The 25,962-nt window shown below is 46.3% G+C and overlaps 2 protein-coding genes across 6 annotated transcripts in view; both read left to right on the plus strand.

Moving 5' to 3' along the window:
- The first annotated feature begins 415 nt into the window (after positions 1-415).
- SSR2 (signal sequence receptor, beta (translocon-associated protein beta)) lies at positions 416-7,066 on the plus strand. 2 transcript variants are annotated; one of them, XM_010838253.1, is made up of 6 exons: positions 416-493; positions 1,078-1,232; positions 2,180-2,278; positions 3,371-3,479; positions 5,306-5,383; positions 6,489-7,066. In XM_010838253.1, exons 1-6 carry the CDS (start codon positions 485-487, stop codon positions 6,597-6,599), a joined length of 561 nt encoding a protein of 186 aa, XP_010836555.1. In that variant the 5' UTR covers positions 416-484; the 3' UTR covers positions 6,600-7,066. The 2 variants fall into 2 exon arrangements, with proteins under 2 accessions (XP_010836555.1, XP_010836556.1); XM_010838254.1 differs by having other exon boundaries at positions 447-568.
- A 3,896-nt stretch (positions 7,067-10,962) lies between these two features.
- Positions 10,963-25,962, plus strand: part of ARHGEF2 (Rho/Rac guanine nucleotide exchange factor (GEF) 2) — a 49,102-nt gene continuing 34,102 nt past the window's right edge. For 3 of the 4 annotated variants that reach the window (XM_010838255.1, XM_010838257.1, XM_010838256.1), the window contains exons 1-3: positions 10,963-11,217; positions 18,583-18,878; positions 20,246-20,363. In XM_010838255.1, the coding sequence (XP_010836557.1) occupies positions 18,604-18,878; positions 20,246-20,363 (393 nt within the window). In that variant the 5' untranslated portion in view covers positions 10,963-11,217; positions 18,583-18,603. Of the gene's footprint in view, positions 11,218-18,582; positions 18,879-19,447; positions 19,666-20,245; positions 20,364-25,962 lie in introns of those variants that run through there. The other variant, XM_010838258.1, reaches the window with a different exon arrangement.

Below are 25,962 nucleotides of genomic sequence, written 5' to 3' on the forward strand. Positions count from 1 at the left end.
ACTTATTTGATACATGGGATGACCAAATTTCTCGGCTGGAAATACAAAGAACGGTGGTAGCCCCAAGAGAAATAGCTTTTCTCTAATTCCAGTTTGACAGTACACTGGATAGATAGATTTTAGACAGACGACTCTAATCTCTAGATTTGTCAGTTCCACAAAACAGTCAGGAGCTGGGTGTCCACAGTAACGGCAAGTCAGATTGAAAAGTCATTCTGGAGGGCAGAATGATAAAAGCGAGAAAGAAAGAAAGGAAAGAAGGGGGAAAAAAGAGAGCGAGGGTGCACAGATAAGTCTTTCCTAGGAGCGGTCGCATCCCGGAGACCAGCGGGCACTACAAAGGGAAAGGTGGGGCTTATCTAAGAACTACAACTCCCAGTAGGCATCGAGAAGAGCAACCAAGCTTCCGGCCAGAGCTTATTTCCGGTCTTTCGGGTGCTGACGCTCTCTTCCGGTTTTGAAGGCTCCTGAAAGGGTTTGGGGGATGTGCACGGTGAGTCCCGACAAGTGGGAGCAGGGGAATCTTGTGTCCGCACTACACTCAGCGGCTAAAAGTTAGCTCCAGGAGGTCAGGGAGGAGAGAGGGCATGCTGGCGGGAGGACGTGTAATCTTGGCAAGAATGGGGGAGGGGACTGGGGCCACGAAGGGCCCCAGAAAGGGATGTGGAGGGCGAGGACGAATGGGATCCCTGGGAAAGGATGGAGGGTGGGATGCAAGAGCGTGGGGGAGGACCCCGCGAGCGCGCCGTGGGATCCCAGGGGAGCTGGTGGAGGAGGACCAGAGGGAAGGTAGCAGCCGTGGGGTGCTTCTGCGTAAAGGAAAGCTAGAGGCTGCTGTGGGTCCGAGATCGGCCGAATCCGGCAGCCCAAGGAGCGTGGGCTCATAGAGTCCTCTCAGAAGATCCTGCCAGTTAGGGAGCATCCAGGGCCCAGGTGGCTTAGAGACTGCTATGTTGGGAGGGGCTGCCGCTTTGACAGACTCAAAAGAGCTTTGACAGAGGTTGAAAGAGCTGTCAGGGAGCTTTTGGTGGTTTTACGTGCTTGGACTGACTGCTCGCTTTGCTTTTTTCTCCAAAGATGAGGCTGCTGGCATTCGCGGTGTTGGCTCTATTTGCTGTCACTCAAGCAGAGGAAGGAGCCAGGCTTTTGGCTTCCAAATCACTGCTGAACAGATATGCTGTGGAGGGGCGAGACCTGACCTTACAGTACAACATTTACAATGTTGGCTCAAGGTAAGGAGGCACTGGAGCTATAGGTTGGGTACTTTTCAGGTTTCCTAAATTTCCTAGCTGGGAACAGGGACCAGCAGTGATTTATTTTTGGGAGATTTTCAGTAGCAGACATCATGAGTGAATGAATGAATATACTGCTGGATCTGCTTTTGGAAGAGGAGGACATATTCTTATCTAAGTTACAAGAAACCGTCTTCCACTTTTTTGACGTGAAAGAGTTTCAGAGTGGGGAAGAAGCAAGAATTGTGGTGACATAGGGAGAAGAAAATGAGAAGGCAGGAAATGTATAATCCTTTGTTACCTTAGGGATTTAGTTTCAGCTTCCTTTCTTAGATTGGCTTTTTTGTTGTCTTTCACTGTTTTAAAAAAGTAGACCTTTTATTTTGTTTGGTTGGGTTTTGGGTTGTGTGTTGTTTTTTTTTGCCACGCTGTGGGGCATGTGGAATCTTAGTTCCTTGAGCAGGGCTCAAACCTGAGTGTCCCACGTTGGAAGCACAGAGTCATAACCACTGGACTGCCAGAGAAGTTCCTTTTTATTTATTTATTTGGCTTCGTGTCGGGTCTTAGTTATGGCCTGCAGGATACTCATTACTGCGTCCCCTGGACCACCAGGAAAGTCCTCTCTTTTACTTTATTTCCTTTAATTTTCTTTTCCATATGCATTTTGCTCCTCTTCCCCTCCTTACACACACACACACACACACACACACGTGAGAAAAAACTAGGGCAAAAATGGATTCGGGCCCATTCTTTCCTAGATACTTTGAGTATTTTATTTTGGTGCCCAGAATCCAGGCCTTGAGTGCGATTCTTCAGTGTAACTACGTAACTCATATCTGTCTTTTGTAGTTCTGATTTTTTAGGACAGGCAGACAGATTTGATTGCTAACTGCTTTAATTTTATAGCCATTACTTACTAACCTTTCTTTGTTTCCTCCATTCTTTAGTGCTGCATTAGATGTGGAATTATCTGATGATTCCTTCCCTCCAGAAGACTTTGGCATTGTCTCTGGAATGCTCAACGTCAAATGGGACCGGATTGCTCCGTATCCTCTTGACACTGGCTGATGAAGGCTAATGGGATGTTGGGAGGGATGTTGCCAGCAAAGCAGTAGGGTCACATCAGTCTAAGTGTATATGGCCATTCTTGCCACCTCTCTGGATAAGATGTGGCAAGAGAGACTAGTGAGAATTGTGTGTGCATGATTTAGGGTGGGCCTGAGGAAGGAGGTTCCTGAAGTTTAGGTTATAAAGCCCTAAAACATTCCATATTGGGAGAATGTAGACAGATGTTTGTGGCTGGTTGATGATCTTTAAGGTGCTTTTAAAAGAAATTCTGTGGGATGCTAGTGTGATCTGGGTGACCTTTTTAAAGGCTCTTCTTATTCAATGAACCCCTTATTTGGATCAACTGGTAATTTCTTGAGTGTTTTTAAAATGCATTCTTTATTCATTTATTTTTGGCTACACTGGGTCTTCGTTGCTGTCTGCAGGCTTTCCCTGGTTGCGGCACGCGGGGTTTCCTCTTGAGGTGGCGCGTGGGCTTGTCGTTGCAGTGGCTTCTCTTGTGGAGCGCGAGCTGTAGGGAAATCGGCTTCAGTAGCTGTGGTGCACAGGCTTAGTTGTCTTCCCGGACCAGGGATCAAACCCCTGTCCCCTGCATTGGCAGGCAGATTCTTTACCACTGGGCCATCAGGGAAGGTTCCTTCCTGAGTGTTTTGATTTAGATTATTTTTTTCCCTTGTGAGTTATAGTATATTTAGATTTTCTGACAAGGGTAAGTGTTCTCTTTGTATTGTTTTTGTTTTGTATTTTCAAGAATTTCCTTCAGTTACAGGCAGCAAAAGATTTTCTGTGACCGTAAGTGACTAATTTTTCATCTATAACCTGTATTGTTTTATAACATTTCAATATTGAATATGTCATAGACCTCTTAAAACTTGATTAAAAAGATATCATATAATACCACCCACTTCAGGCTTAGGTACAAAGCCTGTGTTTATTATTTTTGCAGAGTATTTTAGATATGAAATATTACATGTGTTAGCAACTCTTTTTGTGAACGTGCATTTAGTCCCTAAGTTGAAAGTTTGTTACGACTGTAGCTTCATCCTTTTCCCTCCTTAACTCTGAGTCAGTGCTAGCAACGTCTCCCACACCGTGGTCCTGCGCCCTCTCAAGGCTGGTTATTTCAACTTCACCTCAGCAACTGTGACATACCTGGCCCAGGAGGATGGGCCTGTTGTGGTGAGTCACCCACACCCTTAGCTGGCTGGGGCTCAGCTCTGCCTTCCTTTGCAGTCTCTTGCAGAAAATCTCCAGAGCAGGCGCTAAATTCTGAGGAAGTTAAGAAGGACCCAAAACTTGAGGTATTGTGGTAGGAAGGAGCATATTTCAAAGTATGTTATAAAGTCTCAAAATCAAGCAGTGAAATGAACAGGAAGGAGTACTGCCTGGTTGCCTGCCTTCTCCTTCACCTTCGTTCTGTGCGGTGTCAGGTGCCCTCTGCTTTTGTACCATGCTTGCCTTTCCAGTCCACCTTCTATGCTGCCGTCAGATCACTCCCTGTCTCTGCTGTGTCTGTGTCTCTCCGTTGCTTAGAATGCGCCTGCTTCTCCCATCAGGGCCACGCTTTTCCTTGCATACCCTTCAGTAGTCTTGCTGGGTTCTGCCTCTCCCTCCAGTTCTCTACCCGCCAGGATCCTCTGTCCAATGAGGCCAAGCGCCTCCTCTGTCTCAGTGCTCCTCGTTTCCACTCTGCCTTTGTTCTCTGTCTGAAGTACACTCTCTCCTCCACTTCATTATCTGGCACCTTCTCAAGACCCAGTTCTGAACTGCATCTCCTTGATTCTGTCTCCTGCTTTTACAATTCATATGGCTCTTTCCTACTCATTCTTTCACTAAACATTCATTGACTGCATCAAAACGTCTGTAGCTCTTAAAATCCATGCCACTTGAACATTTAATTATTGACTGTCTTCAGTAGTTCTCTCTTATATCTAGGTCTTTTCCCTCACCCCCACCTCTCAGTTTAATTATAAATGCCTCGAGGTGAGGGACTGTGTCTTAGATTTCCTTCTGTTTCCCATATAGGGTAGAAGTCCAATGTAAACAGTCTTTTGATTGATTGATGTAAAGGTCAGCAGACATTTACTGAGCCCCCGCAATGTGCTAGATGATAGGAAATACAAAGAAGATTAATAAAATACTGTCGTAGGCCTCAAAAAGCTTAGGTCATGAATTTATAAATACACATGGGCTTTAGGCTCCTTAGTGAGTGCACAGTGGGGAAGGGACTTAACATAGTCAACCATAGAACTATAAGAAATTCAAGAGACTCAAACCTTCATTGCAGTCTCCGAATTATGAACCTGTGGAAATATATTCTTGTAATTCTGGTTATATTATTTTCACATCTTCCATCCTGTGTGCTTTAAGAACCTCGTTTGGGATTCCCTGGTTCCACCTGGTCCTTGATGGGTTAAAAGACACAGACGTCAAGGCTCAGCTGCCACTTTAGAACAAAGTTGTTTGCCATGTGCTCCAAAGTCTTGGCCTGCTCTCCAAGACGAAGGAATGTGGGGCAGACTCAGCCCCTCCTCTGGTAATGTACATTTGGGTAGGGCTTGAGACTTTACGGAATCCTTCTCATTATTTCATTGGAGCCTCATGTCAGCTCGTGAGTTACAGAAGAGTGTTTCCACTTAAGGAATGGGGAAATGATTGCCAAGGGCAGAAGGGCCAGTGGTGGTGAGCAGCTCTCTCCAGAGTCTGAGGCTGAGGTAGAATGATCTGGCTTTAATTACCACAGCATACCTGGCCTACCCTTTTTTTTTTTTTCTTTCTTTTTTTAAGTAAATGCTCATCAAGTGTCTCCTGGCTCCTAATTTACTCATCTTTACAACACACGAAAGAACCATCCATCTTCTCTAGTTCAAAAAGTTTTCCTCATCTGGATGTTTCTTGGGCCTTTGGGAACTAAGACTCTATTGCTTAGAACTGGGTTTGTTGAAAAACTGCCTTTTTCCCAAATGAGAAAGAGCTGAAGACTTGCCTTCTTTTCTTCTTTTCAGATCGGCTTTACCAGTGCACCTGGACAGGGAGGAATCCTGGCTCAGCGGGAGTTTGATCGAAGATTCTCCCCCCATTTTGTAAGCTTTGCAGGCCTCATCACTCCCCTGGCAGGAGAACACCCTTTTTGTTGTGAGACCTCTTGGCCTCCTTAGAAGATACGGATAGTTGGTTGGTTCTTGTCATATCTGTTTTTTGGTGTCTGGTACACACAGCCATCAAACATCATGATTTAACCATGGCTAGAGATTTTTGGCAATGAGATCACAGTTGCCAGAACCAAAAAAAAACTGCCGTTTTTCTCTGCTCAGCCTTGAGTAAAGCCCCACCTTGGAGTCCTGGGTCTAATTCAAGGATGAAAAGAGTATCTGCTTAGATTCAAAGAGTCGCCAAGCATTGGGAGGTTAAATGGGAACTTTGTTGTAGTCTAGTCTAGGAGAGAATTTTTTGAAGATTTGCCTAAAGGACTGAATGAGGAGATTCATGTATTCATTCCTTCAGGGAATAATTATGAGGTTCCAAATTACGTGCTCGCTTCTGTGCTTTGCTTGGAGAAACCAGCGCAAGACACAGTCCCTCCCATTGAAGATCTTATGGGCTTATGGAGGCCTCAGTGGAGGGAACTGCTGTGATAGCAGTCATACACAGGGCTCAGGAGGAGATGCAGCGGGAACACCTAACCTGATGTTGAGAGTCAGGGAGGATTTTCCGGGGGAGAGAGGTTTCACTAATTAAAGAGGAGGTAAGGAAGGGGACGCACCCCAGGAAGAGGGAGTAGCTCTGAAGTGAGAAAAAGCGTGGAGTCCAGGAATAGCAGGTAGTTTCGGAAGGCTGGAGGGCGGCATGTGACGCAGAGGAATGGAAGAGAGAGGCTGGCAGTGTGGGCCAGAGTTAGTTTGCAGGAGGCTTGACTGTCAGGGCAACACCTGGACATCTCCCTCCTCAAAGATTGTCTGGAAGAGAGAAGCTTCTCTTCCAGAGTGGATTGGGTCAGGTGAGGCCTTTGGTTTCATAGCTCGAAAGGGTGGACACATTCTGTGTCCGGAGTGGCCAGAGAGAAGCCTTCCTGCTGACGCTCTGCTTATTTGGGCTGGCTGCTCCCTTTTCTCATTGGACCCTTCCATCCTAGTCCCGTCCTGTGCCCTAATCCAGGCTTCTAAGCAAGGCCTTTGTTGTCTTCCACAGCTGGACTGGGCCGCCTTCGGGGTCATGACCCTCCCTTCTATTGGCGTCCCCCTGCTGTTGTGGTACTCCAGCAAGAGGAAATATGACACCCCCAAAACCAAGAAGAACTGAGTGGGGCTTCCACAGCCCTCCCTGCCCAAGAAATCCAGGTGCTTTCCAGACTCCAAAGGGAATCTCAAATGCAGTGTCTTCTCCTTTAGCCCCTGGCCATCTTCTCCTGGATCCTGTCCTGCTCTAACTAGAGCGAAGGACTAGGCCTGGGAGTCTGTGAGCGCCTCTTTGGTTCCATCATGAAGCCGGACAAACAGGAACGCCTTCGGCAGCCGTCGTGACCTCGGGGCCCTGTGTTGCAGCACTGAGGTGCCGGGGGTGTGTTGCTGGCTATGTGAACTCTCAGAGGTCCAGGAAAGGGCATTTCGGAGGCTGCCTGACACCACCCCATCCCCCACCACCCCTCTCAAAAGAGGGTGGAAGATAAGATGAAAGCTGTGGGACTCTTGGAGGCTACCCAGTCTCTGTACTGGCTTAGAAAGTTCTTACCAAATGGAGTTTTCTAATAAAAACAAATGCCACCCTGACTTGTCTGTTTTCCCATCACCTGGATGAACTCAGGTTACTGTTGGTACACAGGCCCTGACTACTCAGGCTCCTGGACAAGTGAGCTGAACTCCTGCCTCCTTGCTCCGGGGAGTGTGGGTCCTGTCCCCCAGAGGCATTCTGTCCATCCACCTTCATGACCGTCTTTGCTTCTGTCTCTTGTTTCCCTGTTTTCACCAGTCACCACACGCTCAGTCATGTCCAATTCTTTGCAACCTCATGGACTATAACCTGCCAGGCTCCTCAGGCCATGGAAGTTTCCAGGCAAGAATACTGGAGCAGATTGCTATTTTCTCCTCCAGGGGATCTTCCTGACCCAGGGACCAAACCCTTGTCTCCTGCTTTGGCAGGCAGATTCTCTGTGCCAGTCACCATATATTCCCCTAAACCTTCCTTGCTTTCCCCTAAACCTTCCTTGCTTGTGAGCTCCTCTCCACAGTAGAGGAGGGAAAATGGGGAAAGATGGTCTGCATTGTTCTATCCCCAGATCTTCAGAGAGCAATTTAGTTCATTATTTTTAAAAAACTATTCATTTGGCTGTGTCAGGTCTTGGTTGTGGAATGTGGGCTTAGTTACTTTGCCTCGTGGGATCTTAGTTCCCCGACCAGGGATTGAACTTGTGTCCCTTGCACTGCAAGCTGTATTCTTAACCACTGGAGCAAGGAAGTCCCTTCACTGACTGTTTTTGAAAAGCTATCGATTACACCTGATTCTAGCCCTTCCTGTGTTGGAGACTTAGCTTTTCTCAAGTTTAAGCTTATTTTAATGTCTCTGCTTTGAGCTCAGGCCAGGCCGAAGCGCCTGAACCCCCCGAGTTGTTACCTAAGCACAGCCTGTGGAAAGGCAGTGGGTTTTGGCTGTAGCAGCAGTGGGGAGAAGCCACTCTGAGCTGACTCTGTCCAACCCAGGAATGCCGTGGTCCGAGAACAGCCTCCCCGGCAGGAGAGAAACCCAACAAACACCCGCTTTGTTCCTGCCACCGTTTCTCAGCTTAGATTCTGGTGGGGTATGGGAGCAGTCAGTGCTGCCCAGCTGGTTTAACCTTTCCTTCGCCCAGCAGTTGGAGCCTCTGGGCTGAAGGATGAAAAGGACATGGAGACAACGGGAGGCTCTGAATGGAGTAGCCCTCCACCAGCTCACATCCCTCCTTCAGGGCCTGCGGCTCGGACACCCCAGGACTGGCCAGGTCAGAAGGCAAGGAGGATGTGTTTGCTTTTGTTCACTGTGTTGCTGGTGGAGACTTGGGATCTGCTCAGGAGAATGGGGGAAAGGACAGTGAATCAGAAGCTTGGGGTTGAGAACAAGTATAGGGAAGGAAAAGGGAGCTAGTTTGATATGTATTGTCTTCCTCTTTAGCACTATAAGATGTTAGTCTTTGGAGGCGGGAACTCACTGTGGTGTCTGCTGGAAACAGTGAGGAGTTAACCTGTAGGAGGAGGAGTTCTGGTTTAGAGGCTAGGATAACCTTCATAACTTGGGAAGGCAATATGAGATTTCTTCCTCAGTCTAAGTGCTGGGAGGTACTCCTTTTCTGAAAGCTGGGGCAGTCTTTACCTTTCCTTGCAGAACTCCCACTTCGCATCCTGGCTCTTGTTACAGAAAAGACTAAAGGGGAGCCCAGGTCTGACCCAGATGACAAGCAAGTGAAGGCAGGGTCACAGGCACCTTGGAAAAAGGCCAAAACCAGATACTTCATCTCTTGAGAGACCAAATTCCTTGGAGTCAGGGTGGAATTTGAGCCTCCCTTAAGCAGTGGCGTTGGAGAATAGAAGAGCCTCTAAAATCTATAGATGGCGAGACTTAGCTGGAATAGTTACTTTAGGATTAAGCCCTCTTCGTGAGACAATTTAATGGAGGATGAGTAGCAGATAGTGCTTCACTCTAGTGAAAACCACCCTAGGAAGATGGGAACCCTGACCTCCAGATCTCGTGCAGGTCTGCAAAGGAGAGAGAAAGTAAGCACCCACCCCACATCCTTTCTGGAGATTGGGTACCCAACCTGAGAACTTCCTCCCTTAAAGGTAAAACATATAGTAACCCATCTGTCAATGTGTTCCAGATCCCCTCCACCCCCGGAAACCAGCCCTCTATCCCTCCTATGTCATGCAGGCTTTTAGCTGGCACTTGCTCACCCACACCCAGCCCCACTACCAGGAGGAGCCAGGGCCAAGATTATCACCTTTTTTACATCCTAGGCTTTGGGATTTCACCTGAAGAAAGTCAATGGGAAATGGGGATAAGGATTCCCAAAAAGCTGGGGATAATGAAGCAGCCTGGTGACAGCATGGGAGTTTTCAAGGCTTGATAGCTGGAGAGAGCAGCTCAGGATGGTGGAAGGAACGCTGACCACAGACGCAGCAGCGCTGGGTCCCCGCCCATCTCCACCGCCCACTCGCTGGCCGACTTCAGGTGAATCACGCCTCCTTCCGGGGCCTGTGTCCTCATCTGTATCATCACAGGATTGTTTAATCAGGATTTCTGAGGATCCTCCACCACAAAACAGGTAGCTGTCTCCCCTGTATTCTTGAAAGAAACAACTCGTATGGTCATATGGTTTGGAGCCCAGCCAGGTAGGAAAAGGGCTTCCCTGGCGGCTCAGACAGTAAAGAATCTGCCTACAATGTGGGAAACCTGGGTTTGATCCCTAGCTCGGGAAGACTCCCTGGAGAAGGGAATGACTATCCACTCCAGTATTCTTGTCTGGAGAATCCCATGGACAGAGGAGTCTGGCAGGCTACAGCCTGTGGGATCGCAAAGAGTCATGACTGAGCGACTAACAGTTTCACACAGATAGGAAAGAGCACACAGCTTCCACATCTAGCAACAGCTGCCCTCTTCCTCTCACCCAGAGTGAGGGTTTGAGAGCAAGGATGGACCATGGATCACATAATCTCATCTAATAGATGAGGGAAGGCAGAAAGTGGAGGGGCTTATCCAAGGTCACAGCAAGTGGCAGTTTTATTGAAGAGCATATTTATTGAGTAACTGTTATTTATATAATAACTATTATGGACCCAGCGTTTAAGTACCACTATTTGTACATCTGTCATTCACTATCCCCATTGTACAGAGGCGGCGATGAGGCTAACAGAACAGGTAACTTCTCCAAGGCCCCTTATCTAGGGAGTTGGCAGAGGCAGCCAAACTCTTCCAATTGCAGCATGTCCTTTCCACTAGACCATGGGCCTGGCAGGGAGGAGGCTCCCCGGTACCTCAGGAAGTCCAGTGTCTGCCCACGCCATCCTCTGCCCCAGGGAAGCAGGGAAGGTGAGTCAGCACCCTCAGAAGCGGTTATCAGGGAAGGGGGTGGAGAGCCTGTCAGATATCCTGTGCCTGGTATCCACAACACTCTGGGAGTGGAGCTGTGTGTGCCGAGCTGCCAGCTCACCCTGTTCCTGTTGGCCGAAGGAGGGCCGTCTTCAGATGCAGCTGCCCTTGTCAGCGCTCCTCCCTGCACTTTCATCACAGAAAATACAGTCTGTCCTCCTCCCCCTACTGTAACCTGCCTCTTAAAGGGAACCACCAGCATTTGGAAACCAGATTAGCGAGAGAGCAAAGGACCTCCCCGACCCCTCTAGGACCTTGCTGTGAAGTAGGGTGCCAACCATCGGCCTTTCCCTGAGATGTCCTCTTTTTCCTCTCAGCTCCACCCTGTCTCCACTCGCAGGTGGGTGAGGGTTCCCTGGGATGTCATTCCCAAATACTGTCCGCTCAGAGTGACCCCAGCTTGGCTTCCTGGATCTGTTTCCACCTGTGACTGAATCTGATGGCTGCCCTTTGGGGAATGTTAAAGACAGGAGAACCCAGGGATCCTCTGGACCAGCGTTGGCACCAAAGGGGTTAAAGACCGGAGCCCAGCACTGTCAAGGGTGTTTGAAGTAGGGCGGGGAAGGGAAGGGCTAGAGTTGTTGGAGAGGCAGCTGGTCTGGACTGGAATGAGTCCCCCCTGTCTCCTAAGCAAACTTCTGGACCATGAGCAATTCCCTTAAAAGGATCAAGAGAGAGGTACCCCCATTAAGGTGCTGGACTGGATTCTTAGAGGGGCTACCTGAAGCGGGACTTCCTCCTATATTGAAGTCACCAACCGAGGGCAAGAACGGGTCTCCCATCTTTGGGATATCTCCTGAGTCTGGTGAGTTTCCCTTTTCCCTTTCCCTGAGTCCTTCCTTCATGAGTGGGCATTCCCCAGAAGTAGAGATCTTCAGGAACCCCTCAGCACACCCAGGAAGTGGCAGAACAATTCTCCACCAGTCTCCTGTATTAGTTCCCGTTTTTAACTAAGGTGTATCCTGTTTGTGTCTGTGTGAGTGTGCACAGGTGTACAAACAGAAAATCACCAAAATGGCCAACAGTTAATTAGCACTACTTGTGCAACCAGTGATGCCAAAGCTTGTTTATGCACTCTTAATCCTCACAATCCTGATGAGGTTGGCATATCACAATCCCTGTATTAAATGTGAGGTTTATCCTTCTGTCCATGGGATTTTCCAGGCAAGAATACTGGGGTGGGTTGCCATTTCCTTCCCCAGGGGATCTTCCCAATGCAGGGATCAAAGCTGGGTCTCTTGCATTGGCAGGAGGCTTCTTTACCACTGAGCCACCAGGGAAGCCCAGTTAAACAGCTAACCCTTGTCAATTAAGAGGGATTCAAACTCAAGTTCACCTGGCAGCAAAGTCCATTATGATGTCTTCTAGTCTCTTTTTCTTACTCAAGAGGTATGGACAAAAAGGATGGCTAGAGTTTTAAAATCTCAAGTCCTAATTCACCCAGGGTCCCCTTCCTCTAAGGCCTGGCAGTACTCCCTTCATCCGTCTGAGTTAATTGTAAGATTTAAAGGGCCACCAACTCATGCCTGAGGCTCAGAGGCTTCCAGATTCCATATTACTCCATCCATTCAGATTAGGGGCTTCCTACTTCACCCACTACCTTTAGGTGTTCCCTGGGATCTAATGGGTTAATTCCTTGGGACTCTATGGTCAAAGTCTTCTCAGGTGTGTCCCTCTGAACCTCAGCCCTTCTCTTGCCCCACCCTTCTAGCATGGCACCCAGGATGCAGGCCAAGAAACTGACAGGAGGTGGAAAGGGACTGATTGGTTTTGCCCCTCTTATTCCCTAGCACCCACACATCATGGGCTAGCCTGGGTCCCAGCAAACCTCCGGTAAAAAAAGCACACAAGCCTAGCAGAAAGAAAGGACAGGATCCCTAGGTTCAGTTTGCAAATCTATTTAAAGAAAGAAAGAAGATGGTCACACTTGGAAGCCCAAGGCAGCAAAAGTCCTGATTGCTTTGTGAGCCTAACATATCAAAGAGGCGGGGGTGATTTGGGGTGGGTGTTTCAGATGCGTGATGGCTGCCCTTTATGGAGATGTGGTGGGACTTCCTTGATGGTCCACTGCTTAAGACTTTGGGCTTCCACTGCACGGGTTCAATCCCTAGTCAGGGAATTAAGATTCTGCATTTTGAACTGTGGTGTTGGAAGACTCTTGAGGATCCCTTGGACTGCAAGGAGATCAAAACCAGTCAATCCTAAAGGAAATCAGCCCTGAATATTCATCGGAAGGACTGATGCTGAAGCTGAAGCTCCAATACTTTGGCCACCCGATGCGGAGAACTGACTCACTGGAAAAGACCCTGATGCTTGGAAGGATTGAAGGCAGGAGGAGAAGGGGATGACAGAGGACGAGATGGTTGGATGGCATCACCGACTCAATGGACATGAGTTTGAGCAAGCTCCAGGAGACAGTGAAGGACAAGGAAGCCTGGAATGCTGCAGTCCATGGGGTCACAGAGAGTTGGACACGACTTAGTGACTTAACATATTTAGCATATATTTCTTTAGCACCTATCAGTGTCCGACAGGGCCCAGAAAGGTCTATGTGCAAACACAATGGTGGGGCACTGTGGTCATACATGACTGCTAGAAAAAGCATAGCTTTGACTGTACAGACCTTTGTTTGCAAAGTAGTATCTTTGCTTTTTAGTATGCTAAGTTTGTCATAGCTTTCCTTCCAAGGAGCAAGCATCTTAATTACAAAATTATAAAATTTAATTATGAAATGAACAGTGCCATAAGGCACTGCTGTCGTTTAGTCACTAAGTCGTGTTCACCTTTTTTGCGGCCCCATGCAGTGTAACCCACCAGGCTCCTCTGTCCACGGGATATTCTAGGCAAGAATGCCAGAGTAGGTTGCCATTTCCTTCTCCAGGGGATCTTCCCAACCCAAGGATCTAACCCGAATCTCTTGTACTGGCAGGTGGATTCTTAACCGCTGAGCCACCTGAAAAGCCCTCGCTTACACAATGTCAAGCACATACCAAAATCTTGCATGTCTCACACTGAGAAACAGAGCAGTGGTGAAGCCAAGTCAGGGTGAGGTGAGGTGGTATTAGAAACTTGGGTACTGTATGACCCACTGTAGAATGGGGTGCTCGGGGAGCAGGGAGAGGTGGGAAGGAACTGTGGTTACTGAAGCCTTCTTTTTTTTTTTTTTTAAACTGAAACCTTCTTTACTTGAAGCACTGCTGTGGTCTTTTATGTGGGATACTGTTGGATTAATGATTTACTTTCTATGCAAGAAGAAGCAGGTGTATTAAATTTTGAACTATCAAAGGGTTTTTCTATGACCCTGTCCCCCAGGGCTAGGAGACCCCGAGGAGAAGCCCACAGATCATGCCATCTGGTCTCTCCCTTCCTCCCCATTCTTTACTTTCTAGTTTTTTCAGGTCTTCCTCGTTATTGCCCCCTTGGGGAGATTTAGGACCCCAGAGCCAGACCCAGGAAGCCACCCAGACTGTGAAGGGGCCCGGCAGCATTGCCCACCATCCCACATGCCCAGCTGTGTGGTTGCTCTCAGCAGTTCCTACCCTCAGTGTTTGCTGGCAGCAAACAGAAGCAGGCCCTCCCTGCCCACCACCCATCACTTCATTCAGATATCTAAGATCCAGAGGGAGTAGAAAGGACAAATTTAACTTACCCCCCCTCTAATTTCTTCTGGAAGCTGCGTTCTCTCTTTGGCTGGTGTGGAGAGGGCAGAAATGATGATGAGAATGGGAGTGAATAACAACAGTGCTGGATTTCTTTTTTGTTTTTTTTCTTTTGGCCGAGCAGTTTGTGGGATGGACTCTTAGTTCCCTGACCAGGGATTGAACCTGTGGCCTCGGCAGTGAAAGCATGGAGTGCTAACCACTGGACTGCCAGAGAATTCCCCAGACTTCTTTCAAAGCTAGCCACTTGTGCTCACTGGGAGCTTGCCTTCTGGTTTCAGAGGAGAACTCAGGTTCTGCAGCGCGTTGGATCTGCTGTGAAAACTCAACTCTACCTCCTACAGCCCTGTGACCTTGAGCAAGTTACTTTCCCTCTCTGTGCTGCCTGTTTCTTCTGATGTAAAATAGGAATACTAATATCTATTTCAAGAAATGGTTGTGAGGGTCCCACAAGATGATGTAGGCACTGATTGTGGATTAAGCCTCTACCCCTGTAGGCTCAGATGCTACTTAGGAAATGGATGAGCTGGGGTCTTTGATGTCCCTCTTTCCTAAGCTGGTTGGAGATGCCTGGCTGGTGAGCAGTAAGCCTTACTGTCTCTCTGTAATCTCTTTTTCTCTCCTTCCTGAGATTCTGAGGCCCAGCTTCTCTAAATCAAGAGCCTGCAAACTTTTTCTGTAGAGACCCAGATAATAAATATTTTCGGCTTTACAGGCCATATGGTCTGTGTTGCAACTACCAACTTTGCTATCGTAATGCAAAAACAGCCATATACCGTATGTAAATGAATGAACATGGCTGTGTTCCAAGAAAACCCTTTATTTATGAGCACTGAAGTTTAAATTTCATATAATTTTTATGTATCACAAAGTAGTGTTCTTCTTTTGATTTTTTTCCCCCAAGCATATAAAAAAGAAAACAGTACAGATTTGACCACAGGCCATAGTTTGCCAACCTCTGCTGCAAATCACCAGAGGCTATCGCCCTTCCCTTCTCTTTGAAGAGTGCAGGTTCATCAAGGTCTTTCTTGCTCTGGTTGTTTGCGTTCTTTTATATCAGAAGGACTTTATGATAATTAGTCCCTATCACAGTTGTTTTAGTGTCAGCCTGTGGGTTATTTATTCACTCTCTTTTTAAGAGATAACAGTGAGGTAACCATCATATAGCGCTTCTCTCTTGGGCCTTCCTCTCTCCAGAACCCCATTTCTCAATGCTCTGCCTTCTCTCTGCCTCTAAATAACAGCAACCACAACAATAGTAGCATTTACTAAGTACCTAATATGTGCCAAGCACAGTATTAGTTGTATTTACCGACATTATCATTAAGTCTTTCAATATCCTTGCAAGGTAGTATTATCATTCCCATTTTACAGATGATTCCAGAGCTCAAACACATGAAATAAGCAATGTCATGTGGTTATTTATTGAGATGCCCAAGGTCACATGGTTTATGAAGGTGGCAGAGCTAGCAAATCTGCCGAACTTCAAAGCCACTGTAGCATCCTGAAGAAATTACGGTCTCGGAGTTCTGAATAAGAGAACTATTAAATAATAATTAAATAATACATGCCTCCATCTCAGCACACACTGGAATGTGTAACGAATCAATGGCGACTAGGGAAATGATGGAGATTACACACAGAGGAGAGATCAGGAGATGCTGATGGTCTATGTTGGTGGGGAAAGCATCTGATCCAGAGGCAGGAAGAAGAGTAAAGTGACTGAGAGCCCCTTCTGGCTTTCCTCCCCTGCCCCCATCCCCAGCATCTGATCCCAGACCTATTTCAGAATCTCCTATCTCTGCTCAGCGGAAGCAGTGATGTGACACGATGTGATCTCATTCAGGAGCTAAATAAAGCCATTGTGTGAGCCCCAGCCCTGGCCGCTCCCTTGTACCATTTCCTGAGCTCAGGAACCCAGGGAAAGATGGGAGGCGGCTGGGAGAGAACTGATGTGAAGAGCAGCAAGGAAGGGAACGTAGAGCCACAGAAAGCGGAGGGCGGAATATCTCTGGGAGGGGGATGAGGAAGCCTTGCTAAACCTCATCACTTTGAAGGAGAGAATGAAAGTTATTGACATTATACCATGAAGGAGTGGAATTTAGAAAACAGAAAAACTTTCCGAAGAATGGAATGAAGATATGAGGGAGAAGGAGTCCAGTGAATTCCATTTTCACAGAGGGCGGAGACCATGAATGACATGACAGAAGAGGTTAGAAAGAGGGCAGATCTTTGAGCAGAGGTCAGATTCAAGGTGGTCTCAGTTGGAGGAAGGAGGGTGAGATCCCAGGACATGAAGATCTCAGGATTAAAAATGTCTGTCCACCAGGCTAAGGCAGCAAGGTACCACCTCCAGCAGGAAGCATCTCCAGGGATGGAGGGAAAAGAAAGGGCTTCCATTCACTGCTTTTCATTCATCCAGTCAAATCCACCCCACGAGCAAAATCCAGCCAGGAAGAGCAGGTAGAAGCTGGGTACAGGTCTAACAGCTTTTTCTCTTTTGTGAGGTCATTGAATGCCAGATCCAAGGTCCACATGGTGCCCCTCAGTGCCCATTTCTGTCCTATTCCCAGCCCCTGTTGCTCTTTTTCTAGTGAGCACCCCGAGTTCCTACTCTTGCCTCCCTCCCAGCTTCCCTCAATACTTTTTTGTCAGTACCTCCCGCCCCTTGCCCCAAATCTCAACTTTGAGACCCCTGGTTGGCAGGGATCATGCTGTGGCCCTCAGGCTCTGTCCTCCCTGCAGAACTGCCCATCCCGTTTATTTTATTTTTTAAAAATATCTGTATTTGGCCGTGTCGAATCTTAGGGTCTTTGTTCTAAGATGGGATGTGGGATGTTTCGTTGTGGCGCATGGACTCTCTAGTTGAGGCACGTGGGCTTAGTTGCCCTGTAGCACGTGGGATCCCAGTTCCCTGACCAGGGATCGAACCCACGTCCCCAGCTTTGCAAGGTGGATTCTTAACCACTGGACCACTAGGGAAGTCACCGGGCCATCCTGTTTACAGATGGCACATCAGATGACACGAGGCCCAAGTCTGTGGACACAGAGGATGGGTCCCAGTGGCTGGACGAGAGGCCCCCTCTATGTGGCTTCCCGATGTGCTGAGACACCAGGCCTGGGCTGGTCTCCTAGGCCTCTCCTTTCCTATTCTTAGACCCACCCGGCAGGGCAGCAGAATCCACCTGCAGAGGCCTGAGTACTTGTGTCCTCCCTTCCCCATGGTAGACAGGCGTGCAGTGGGGCACAGGCACCATCTCCGTGGTCCTGTCTGCAGCGGCAGCAGGTTGCAGTGAGAGAGGGAGCAGTAGCTGGAAGGGACGACTTTCCAACAACCTGGACTTTAGGGGTGTGTGTGTGTTTGTGTGTGTCGGGGGCAGGGAATAAAATAACCTGCGGAAGGCTTGACGCCCTCACAGGAAGCCTGGGAGGAGGGCGAGTTCTGGCTCATTGCTTCCTGGTCCTCCTGGGTCCTCCCAGCATCTCAGTTGCTTCTCTCCTGGGGGAAGAGGAGCCTGGGAAACTCATTCTAGCAGAAGTTCTGCAGAGACAGGGCCTGGGAGGGAGTGCAGAGGTAGATGCCGCTGATGTGAGCTGCCCTCCCGCCCCTCCGCCACCTTGAAACTCTGGTATTTGGTACTTGTTTCTGGAGCGGGGCTTATCATTTTCAACTTTAAGAGCTCCTGAGGGTTCTTAACTCTGAGACACACTGAGGCAAGCCCTGACAGCCTCCAGGAGTGTTGGGCTATGAGAACAATGCCTACCTGGAAGAGAGAGTGAAGGAATTTCAACATGGCTAATTTGGGGGCCCTTTGCTCTGCTCCGTGGGGAGAGGTCAGAATAGCTGTCTTACTACCCAAAGGACAGGAGTCTTAGAAGGAAGAAGTCATAATACTGTCACTCACGCACCTTTTCTCCCTGCTGTTTTATTTGCCTAGACTCCTCCCTCTCCAACGTGGCCAAATCCTAACCACTCCACCCTTCCAGGCCCATCTCAAAGGCTATTTACTTCCTTCTGTTTCCCTTTTCCGAGTCCTCCAACTGGTTATATGTACTCAGCACAAAGCCTTCTTTTTTGAAACTTTTCTTGTGACATTTGACAAATCCTGGCCAGTTGTTTGTGATCTGTGCTTTTGTCTGCGTGCACACATGCACGCACTCACTCACCAGAATGAATTCCTTGAGGGTAGGAACAATATCTATTTCTCTTTGCTTGGCATGGCTTCCTGTCAGATAGGTGCTCATCAGATGGAATGATAATGAGTGAACGAGGGTGTCATTATGTACTGGACAGAACACTAGACTGGGAGTCAGAAAACCCACGTTCCTGGTTTGACTCCTCAGCTAATTCTTTGTGTAATCTTGAGCCAACCATCCTCCAGTTCTGTGCCTTGGGGAAGGGAGGAGTGGGTAACAGGATACTCTAGGCCTGGCTGACTATGACACTTTCCTAGTTCCAAGGTTCCAGAGTTCTAGAACTCTGCTCAGCATTCTCTGTCTTCTTGATTCAGACTGGCCTGTGTGCGGCTTCCATGAACAGAGAAGTCCCAGAGGTGTTCCTCGCAGGTGGAGATCTGGTGCCCCGAGGCCACACTCGCCGCTGCCTCTCTGCGGTGGAGTCCAGAGCGCAGCTGGAGGAAGAGGAGGAGGAGGAGAATCAGAAGGAGGGGAGAAAAAAGGAGGGCGAAGCCTTCCATGCTGTGCCCCTCCGAAGGTCGGGCGCTTTTCGTGCCCACAGCCACAACTACGACCCCTTCAAAAGGCATAGCTGGGGGCCGGGCAGGGAGCTCCAGGATCCACTGAACAGGTAAAACACCGGAGACCTCCTGTCTCTCCTCTCAAGTCCTAGACCCTGGAGAAAGTGGTTGGGAAGGAATGACAGGAGTTGAAGAGGCCTGGGCCCCTAGCCTCTTGCCTGGAGAGTCTGAACCCAGGCCTGTGGCAGGCCTCTGAGGAGAATGGACCCTGCCTTTCAGTATGTGGCTCTCTCTAGTGTCCTAGCCCCTTCCTTCTACTAGTCTCCAGGGCAGTGGGTGAGACTGGAGAAGGGGAGGTGTGGAGGGGAGGTGAGAAGCAGGACACTCGGGTCTTACTGCCTCCTCCTCCCACTTGCGTTTAGCACATACAGCAGAGTTAGAGCTGAAAGGGACTCAGGGATCATATGGCCCAGTTGCCTCATTTTACACATGAGGAAACAGGCCTAGACAGCTTCGGAAGTTTTCTTGAGCTGTGCTCCCAGGGTTGGGACATGGGACCTAGCCCCCTTTCCCAAATTGCTGCCCGCCTGATGGTGCAGGCTGAGGCAGGCCCATGGTGTTTTGACATCGTAGTCCAGCCCTACAATGGGGGAAGAGCTCCTCTTGCTCAGGGTTCTATATATGCATGACAAACCGGAAGTGAGGGACCCAGCTCTTCCCCTCTCCTGGAAAAACCCTGACCACTTCCCCAAAGACAGAGAGGAAGCCAGAAAGAGAAGGCCTGGGGGTCAGCGTGAAGGGTTCAGTGTGAGTGGTGCCTGTGAGTGCCTGCCAGCCTTGGAAGGGCCTGTCTCTCTGCTTTGGCAATGGTCCCCTTGGACAAATTATCTTAGCCTGGTGAGTAGACCAAACTTCTCGAGCTCCTGAATAGGGCTGGCTGGGTGTGTGAGAGGAGAGGACCCTTGCCCCTGAACTGGCTTGGGAGGGAACTTGGGTGAGAAGCCTGGTCTTCAGGACTCACGGCACCTTCTTAAGAGCAGCTTGTCCAAGGCAGAGATGCCTTTTGTGATGCCAGCTGTATCTCAGGATCTTCAAGGTTCACCTTCACGATCAGGCACTAATTCTGTCCCTTGGGTTGAGAAGGAAGGGCGCCCTAGGCACACCATTTATCTGAGTAGGGGCTAAGGTTCTCATCAGAACCCCCATCCCCTTTCCCTCCGCGCTGACCGCCGGCCGTCTTCTGGAGGGCAGTACTGCCCTTTGACCAGCAGGGGTCATCCTTGCCCACAGCCAGTGCCACAGCCTTGCCCAAGCACAGCCCGAAAGGGAGGCCAGTTTGGGTCTGGCCTGCGCCTATGCCAACAGGAAGGGCTGGGCTGGGGGCAAGCAACAGGGACTGGGCTGAGGCGGTGTTTCTCCCTGGTGCCCGTCACTGGCCACTGGGTACGGAGGGCAGCGGTGGCAATGTGTGTTTCAGGAATAAACTGCAGGCATCGGGATGCACAAGCCCCAAGGAGCCCTCCTTACTGCGGAGCCAAGAGGAACTGGACTCCTTTCTGGACCTGCAGCACCAAGGTGGCCAACCCTCCTGCGTGGTATGGACAAACAAATCCCCATGGAAGCGCCCACCTTCCCCCCCGCTCTCCTGCCCCTTTGCCTGTCCAACCACCAGTCTGTGCCTCTTCTGTTCTGCCAGCTGCTGAGGCTCTCTGTGCCCAGGGATCACTTTGACTTCATCTGACCAAATCTGAATCTGGCGTCTATACCCCTCTGTCTGCTTCCCTGGGTCTGTGGGCTCTGTTCCCCGGCCTTGGTATCCTGCCTCTGCCTCTTTCTCTGAGACCCTCTGTTCCCTGCTTTCTGTGTCTCTGTGCTGATGTGGGCATCTCTGCCTCTCTCTCAGTAAAAGGCCCCTGTTCCCCTAGTTATAACTACTTCTTTCTGTGGACCCCACATTTCTCAGATTTGGAGATGAACTTACTATTTGTAGGATGAAACTAGGCATCTGGTAACCCTGAAAACAAGATAATTACAGGACTATCAAGTAAGAAAGGATATAGAGATTGCTCAGGCTTCTGGCTTAGGGGACCATCACAGGGAAGATCTCAAACCAGGACCTAGGGACCACTGAGGATACACAGAGGTTTTAGAGACACCTCTGGGTCTGCTAGCTAAGAGTCCCTGAGTATAGTCAGCCCTCGGTATGCACAGGTTCAGCATCCATGGATTCAACCAAGCATGGGTCAAAAATACTTGAAAAAAAAAAAATTCCAGAAAGTTCCAACGAAACTTGAATTTACCTTATGCTGGCAAATATTTACATAGCATTTACATTATGTTTGCAACTAATTTATGCGGCGTTTACATTGCATGAGGTATTATAATTAATCTAGAGCTGATTTAAAGTATATGGGAGGATGCGCATAGGTTATATGCAAATATTATGCCATTTTGCGTAAAGGACTTGAGCGTCCTTGGATTTTGGTATCCATGGGATCCTGGAATCAGTCCCCCGTGGATAATGAGGGACAGCTGTACACAGAAATGCCTCAAGCCCAGTGACTTAAGGTTACCTCCTGTCCAGCACATACTGGCCAGTGTACCCACCCGGCCTCAAGATCCAAGTGCCTGTGGCTCAGGCGAGAGGCTGAGAAGAAGGGGCTCTTACAGTCTCAGGGAAGCAGCAAAACCCATCTTATCCCAGGTCACACTTTTCTCCATCACCATTTCTGCATTTCTTCCCTCCAGCCCAGTTCGATGTGGTATAGTAGAAAGAACAGTGTTTGCGAGTCACACTAGTTGAACAATGCACTTCATCTTTCTGAAAATCAGGCTACTAAAACCTGTCTTTTCAAGTTGTGATTGTTAGACTGGGGAAAAAAGTGTTGAAGTGCCCAATACTGCGACTAATACATGGGAGACAGTGGTTTTTTTTTCCTCTTCTTCCCTCCAGGCCCTTCTTACTTATTTCCCCCCTCTTCACCTCTCTCTTTGTCCAGCTGCGCGCTTCCTGGTATTATATGTCTCCTTCTTTTCTCCCCTCTCTGGTGTTTGTGTTTTTGTTTTGTTTTTTTTTTATGCCTTCCTTCTCTCATTCCTCTCCTGTCTTTATCTAAGTACTTCCCTCAAATTTCTCCTTGTCTGTCTGTTTTTTGCTTGTTTATTTGTCTGTTTCTTCCTGCAGCAGCAAGTTGGTGTAAGTCCTCTGCAGTGTCCATAGACTGAAAGTCTGAAATTCATTAAACTAGACTGGGGCTTGCAGACTGACCATGAGCCAAGTCTAGCTCAAAATTTATTTTGTTTGGCCAGCACGGTGTTTACAATTTCTAAAATTCAGATGTCCTTAGATGAGAGCTTTATCCTCCAGTTTGCCAGAGTTGCTAATATTCTGTATTGTATTTTTCCATTGTCTTAAATGTAATATTGAAAAATGAATGCCTAATCAACCAACCACCCATCTCAAGAACAAGAACATTACTAACACATTTATCTTTGCTTATGTCTGCCTCTCTTCTCTTATTCCCTTGCCTCCCCTCCAGAGGTAATCACTGTCTTCAATTTTCTTAATAACTCATTTACTTTTTAAGAGTAGTTTAAAAAATTGTTTTAGCACAAAGTATTACCTAGTAATACATTATTTCTTTTTTGTTTCTAACTTTAAAATCAATGATGTTAAAAAAAAATCAATGATGTTATATTCCACAAAATTTTCTATAACTTGCATTTTCACTCAGCATCCTGTTTCTAATTTTTATCCATGTGTTGCAAATGTAGTCCATTATTTTCATTCCAGTCTTCTGTTGATGGACATTTGTATAATTTCCATTCTTTGCTATCATGAAGAGTGTCATTATGAACATCCTTTTACCCATCTTCTGGTGCTCATTTGCAAGAATTTCTCTGCAGTATATCTTGGAGTAGGATTATTGGGTCACAGAGTATACAATGTTCATTTTTTTGAGATAACGAGAAACTTTTTATTTCTATCAGCAATATATAAGTGCTCCTGTTGATTCACATGCTTTCCAACATTTGGAATCATCAGATTTCTTAATTTTGTCAGTCTAGTGGTTATAAATCTCATTGTGGTTTTAATTTGAATTATCCTTATTACAAATAGGATTGGCATTTTTTTCCCTTTGCCTTGGTCATTTGTGTTTCCTCTTCTGTGAAGTTCCTTTTCCTATCTTTTGCCCACTTTTCTATTGGATTCTTTGAAGGTTTTTTCTTTATTGTTTTGAATGTGTTCTTTACATATCCTGAAACTAATCCTTTGTTGTTATATGTGTTGCAATGATCTTTTCTCAAGATTGAGAAAAGTGGTTTGACTTTTTCCTCTCTATAATGTCTTTAAAGAGACAGTTTCTTAATTTAGAAAGAACATATTTATTGAAGTATAACTTATGTATAAAACATGCATTAAAAACTTTTGAGATTTTGATTGGCGTTGCATTAAATCTAAAAATTATTTTAGGAAAAGTGGACATCTTTACCATATTGCTTCTTCCTACCCATGAAAACAGGATACTTCTCCATTCAATGTATTTCAATAAAGTTTTATCATATTTTTTCCATACTGTTTATAGATATATATTAGATGTTTTCTTAGGTATATTATACTTTTTTTTAAATCAAGATTTTATGGTGGCTCAGAGGTTAAAGTGTCTGCCTGCAATGCGGGAGACCTGGGTTTGATCCCTGGGTCGGGAAGATCTCCTGGAGAAGAAAATGGCAACCCACTCCAGTATTCTTGCCTGGAGAATCCCATGGACGGAGGAGCCTGGTGGGCTACAGTCCACGGGGTCACAGAGTCGGACACGACTGAACGACTTCACTTTCCCTTTATTGAAGTACAGTTGATTTACAATGTTTCAAGTGTATAGCAAAATGATTCAGTTGTACATGTATAGATAGGTAGGTATTCTTTTTCAGATCTATTTACATTATAAGTTATGGTCAAGTTTTTTTTTTTTTTTAAGATGTTAATTTTAGCCATTCTGGTGGGTGTTTTTGAATTGTCTCATTCTGGTTTTACGTTTCATGTCCCTGTTGAAAAATTTTACTGGGCACCTTTTCATATTCTCATTGGCCATCCAAATACATTGTTTTGTGAAATGTCTGTTCTAGTCTTTTGCTCAACATTTAAAACAGTTTGTCTTTCTCTTATTGATTTGTAAAAGCTCTTTATGTATTCTGGATTTGAGTCCTTTGCCAGATATGTGTATCGTGAATATCTTCTCACAGTCTTTGACTTGCATTTTTAATACTGTGTTTTAATAAACATGAGTTTTTAATTTAGATGAAGTCCAATTTATCAGTTTTTTAATGCTTAGTGCTTTTCGTCATGTTTAAGAAATCTTGCCTACCCCAAGAATGTGAAGATTTTTCTCTAATGTTTTCTTCTAGAAGCTTTATAGTTTTAGCTTTCATGTTTAGGTCTGTGACTTATCTAGGTTCTAGTATATAGAAGAAATTAAAAAGTTTTGGTTTTTTTCCCCCATAAAAATATATATTTTCTTCATTAAAAAAACTTACTTTCTTACCTGAATTGCTGTGGCATCTTTGTTGAAAATCAAGTGGGTGCATTTGTGTGAGTCTGTTTCCGGAGTCTATTCTCTGTTGCATTGATCTATTTGTCTATTTTTATGCCAGTATCACATTATCTTAGTTAATGTAGCTTTATTATGAAAGTGAAAGTGTTAGTCGCTTAGTCATATCCAACTCTTTGTGACCCCACACCCACAGACTGTAGCCCGCCAGACCCCTCCGTCCATGAAGTTTCCCAGGCAAGAATACTGAAGTGGGTAGCCATTCCTTTCTCCATAGATGAGTTTTTTTTTCTTACAAGTTTTATTTATTTATCTATTTTTTTGGCTAATGTAGCTTTTACTGTAAATCTTAAAAATGTAGTGATTTAAGTTCTCCAACTTTCTTACTTTTCTTTAAAATTATCTTGGCTATTCTAGGTCCTTTATATCTCTATATGAATTTTATTTTATTTTTTTCTTTTTTTATTATTATCTTATGAATTTTAGAATCAGCTAAAATTCTTGCTGAATTTTTATTGAGATTATGTTGAATTTAAAGATTAATTTAAGAAAAACAGACTTCTTTCTAATATTGAATCTTCTTATCCATGAAAAATGATATCTCTAGTTAGTTAGGCTTTCTAAACAATATGTCTTTTAACAAAGTATTAGTTTTCCTCATACAGGTCGTCAATCTTTATTAGATTTATTTCTATGTGCCGTATAGATTCTGTTGCTATTATAAATGCTTTCTTATATAAAGAAATTATGTTAATTGTATTTTATAATTATTTTTGGTTTATAGAAATGTAGTTGAATTAATTATAGTTATTCATCTTGTTAAACTCTCTTTTTTTCAGTTATAACAATTTGTGGATTTTCTTTTTGGCTTTTCTAAGTAGACAATTATGTCATCTTTAAATGAACTTTGTTTTCTTCTTTTCCAATAATTTCTTTCATTTCTTTTTCTTGCCCTACTGTGCTTGGCTAGGGGTCTATTGCAATGCTAAACAGTAATGGGGATAATGGCTATGCTTGTCTTTTAGAGGGAGTACATTTCATGTTTTACCATTAAAATTGATTTTTGGCTGTAAGGTTTTAAAAGATACTCTATCAAGTTAAAGGGCTTCCCTGGTGGCTCAGCTGGTAAAGAATCTGCCCACAACGCGGGAGACATGGGTTTGATCCCTGGATTGGGAAGATCCCCTGGAGAAGGGAACGCCCACACACTCCAGTATTCTGGCCTGTAGAATTCCATGGACTGTTGCAAAAGAGTTGGACACAACTGAGCTGAGCAACTTTCACTTCACTTCCTGAAGTTAAGGAAGATTCCTTCTATTGGTAACACTCAGGCCTTTGGTTTTACAATGAGTGAATGTTGGATTTTATCCTGTGATTTTTTTTTTTTTTGCTTTTACTGAGTTGGTAATGTTTTTTTCTCCTCTAATATTGTCATTGAGGTAAATTACATTTAAAGATTTTCCTCATCTTAAACCACCTTCATTTTTTAGGATAATTCCAACTCTTTCATGATGGATTCTCTTTCTTATGCGCTGCTGGAATTCATTTGTGGCATCAATTATCTATTGCTGCATAATAGATCAACCCCAAACTTAATGACTTAAAACAACCACCTTTTTTTCCCCCTCAGAGTGTTATGGATGGT

This window comes from Bison bison, unplaced genomic scaffold (genome assembly GCF_000754665.1).
Source record: "Bison bison bison isolate TAMUID 2011002044 unplaced genomic scaffold, Bison_UMD1.0 scf7180017864093, whole genome shotgun sequence".
Lineage (NCBI taxonomy): Eukaryota > Metazoa > Chordata > Mammalia > Artiodactyla > Bovidae > Bison > Bison bison.

What these genes read in the sequence shown, in the direction of transcription:
- SSR2 (XM_010838253.1), top strand. An exon ending in ATTTACAATGTTGGCTCAAG is followed by an intron (nt 1,233 to 2,179) that starts GTAAGGAGGCAC and finishes TCCATTCTTTAG; the next exon opens with TGCTGCATTAGATGTGGAAT. An exon ending in AGGAGGATGGGCCTGTTGTG is followed by an intron (nt 3,480 to 5,305) that starts GTGAGTCACCCA and finishes TCTTCTTTTCAG; the next exon opens with ATCGGCTTTACCAGTGCACC.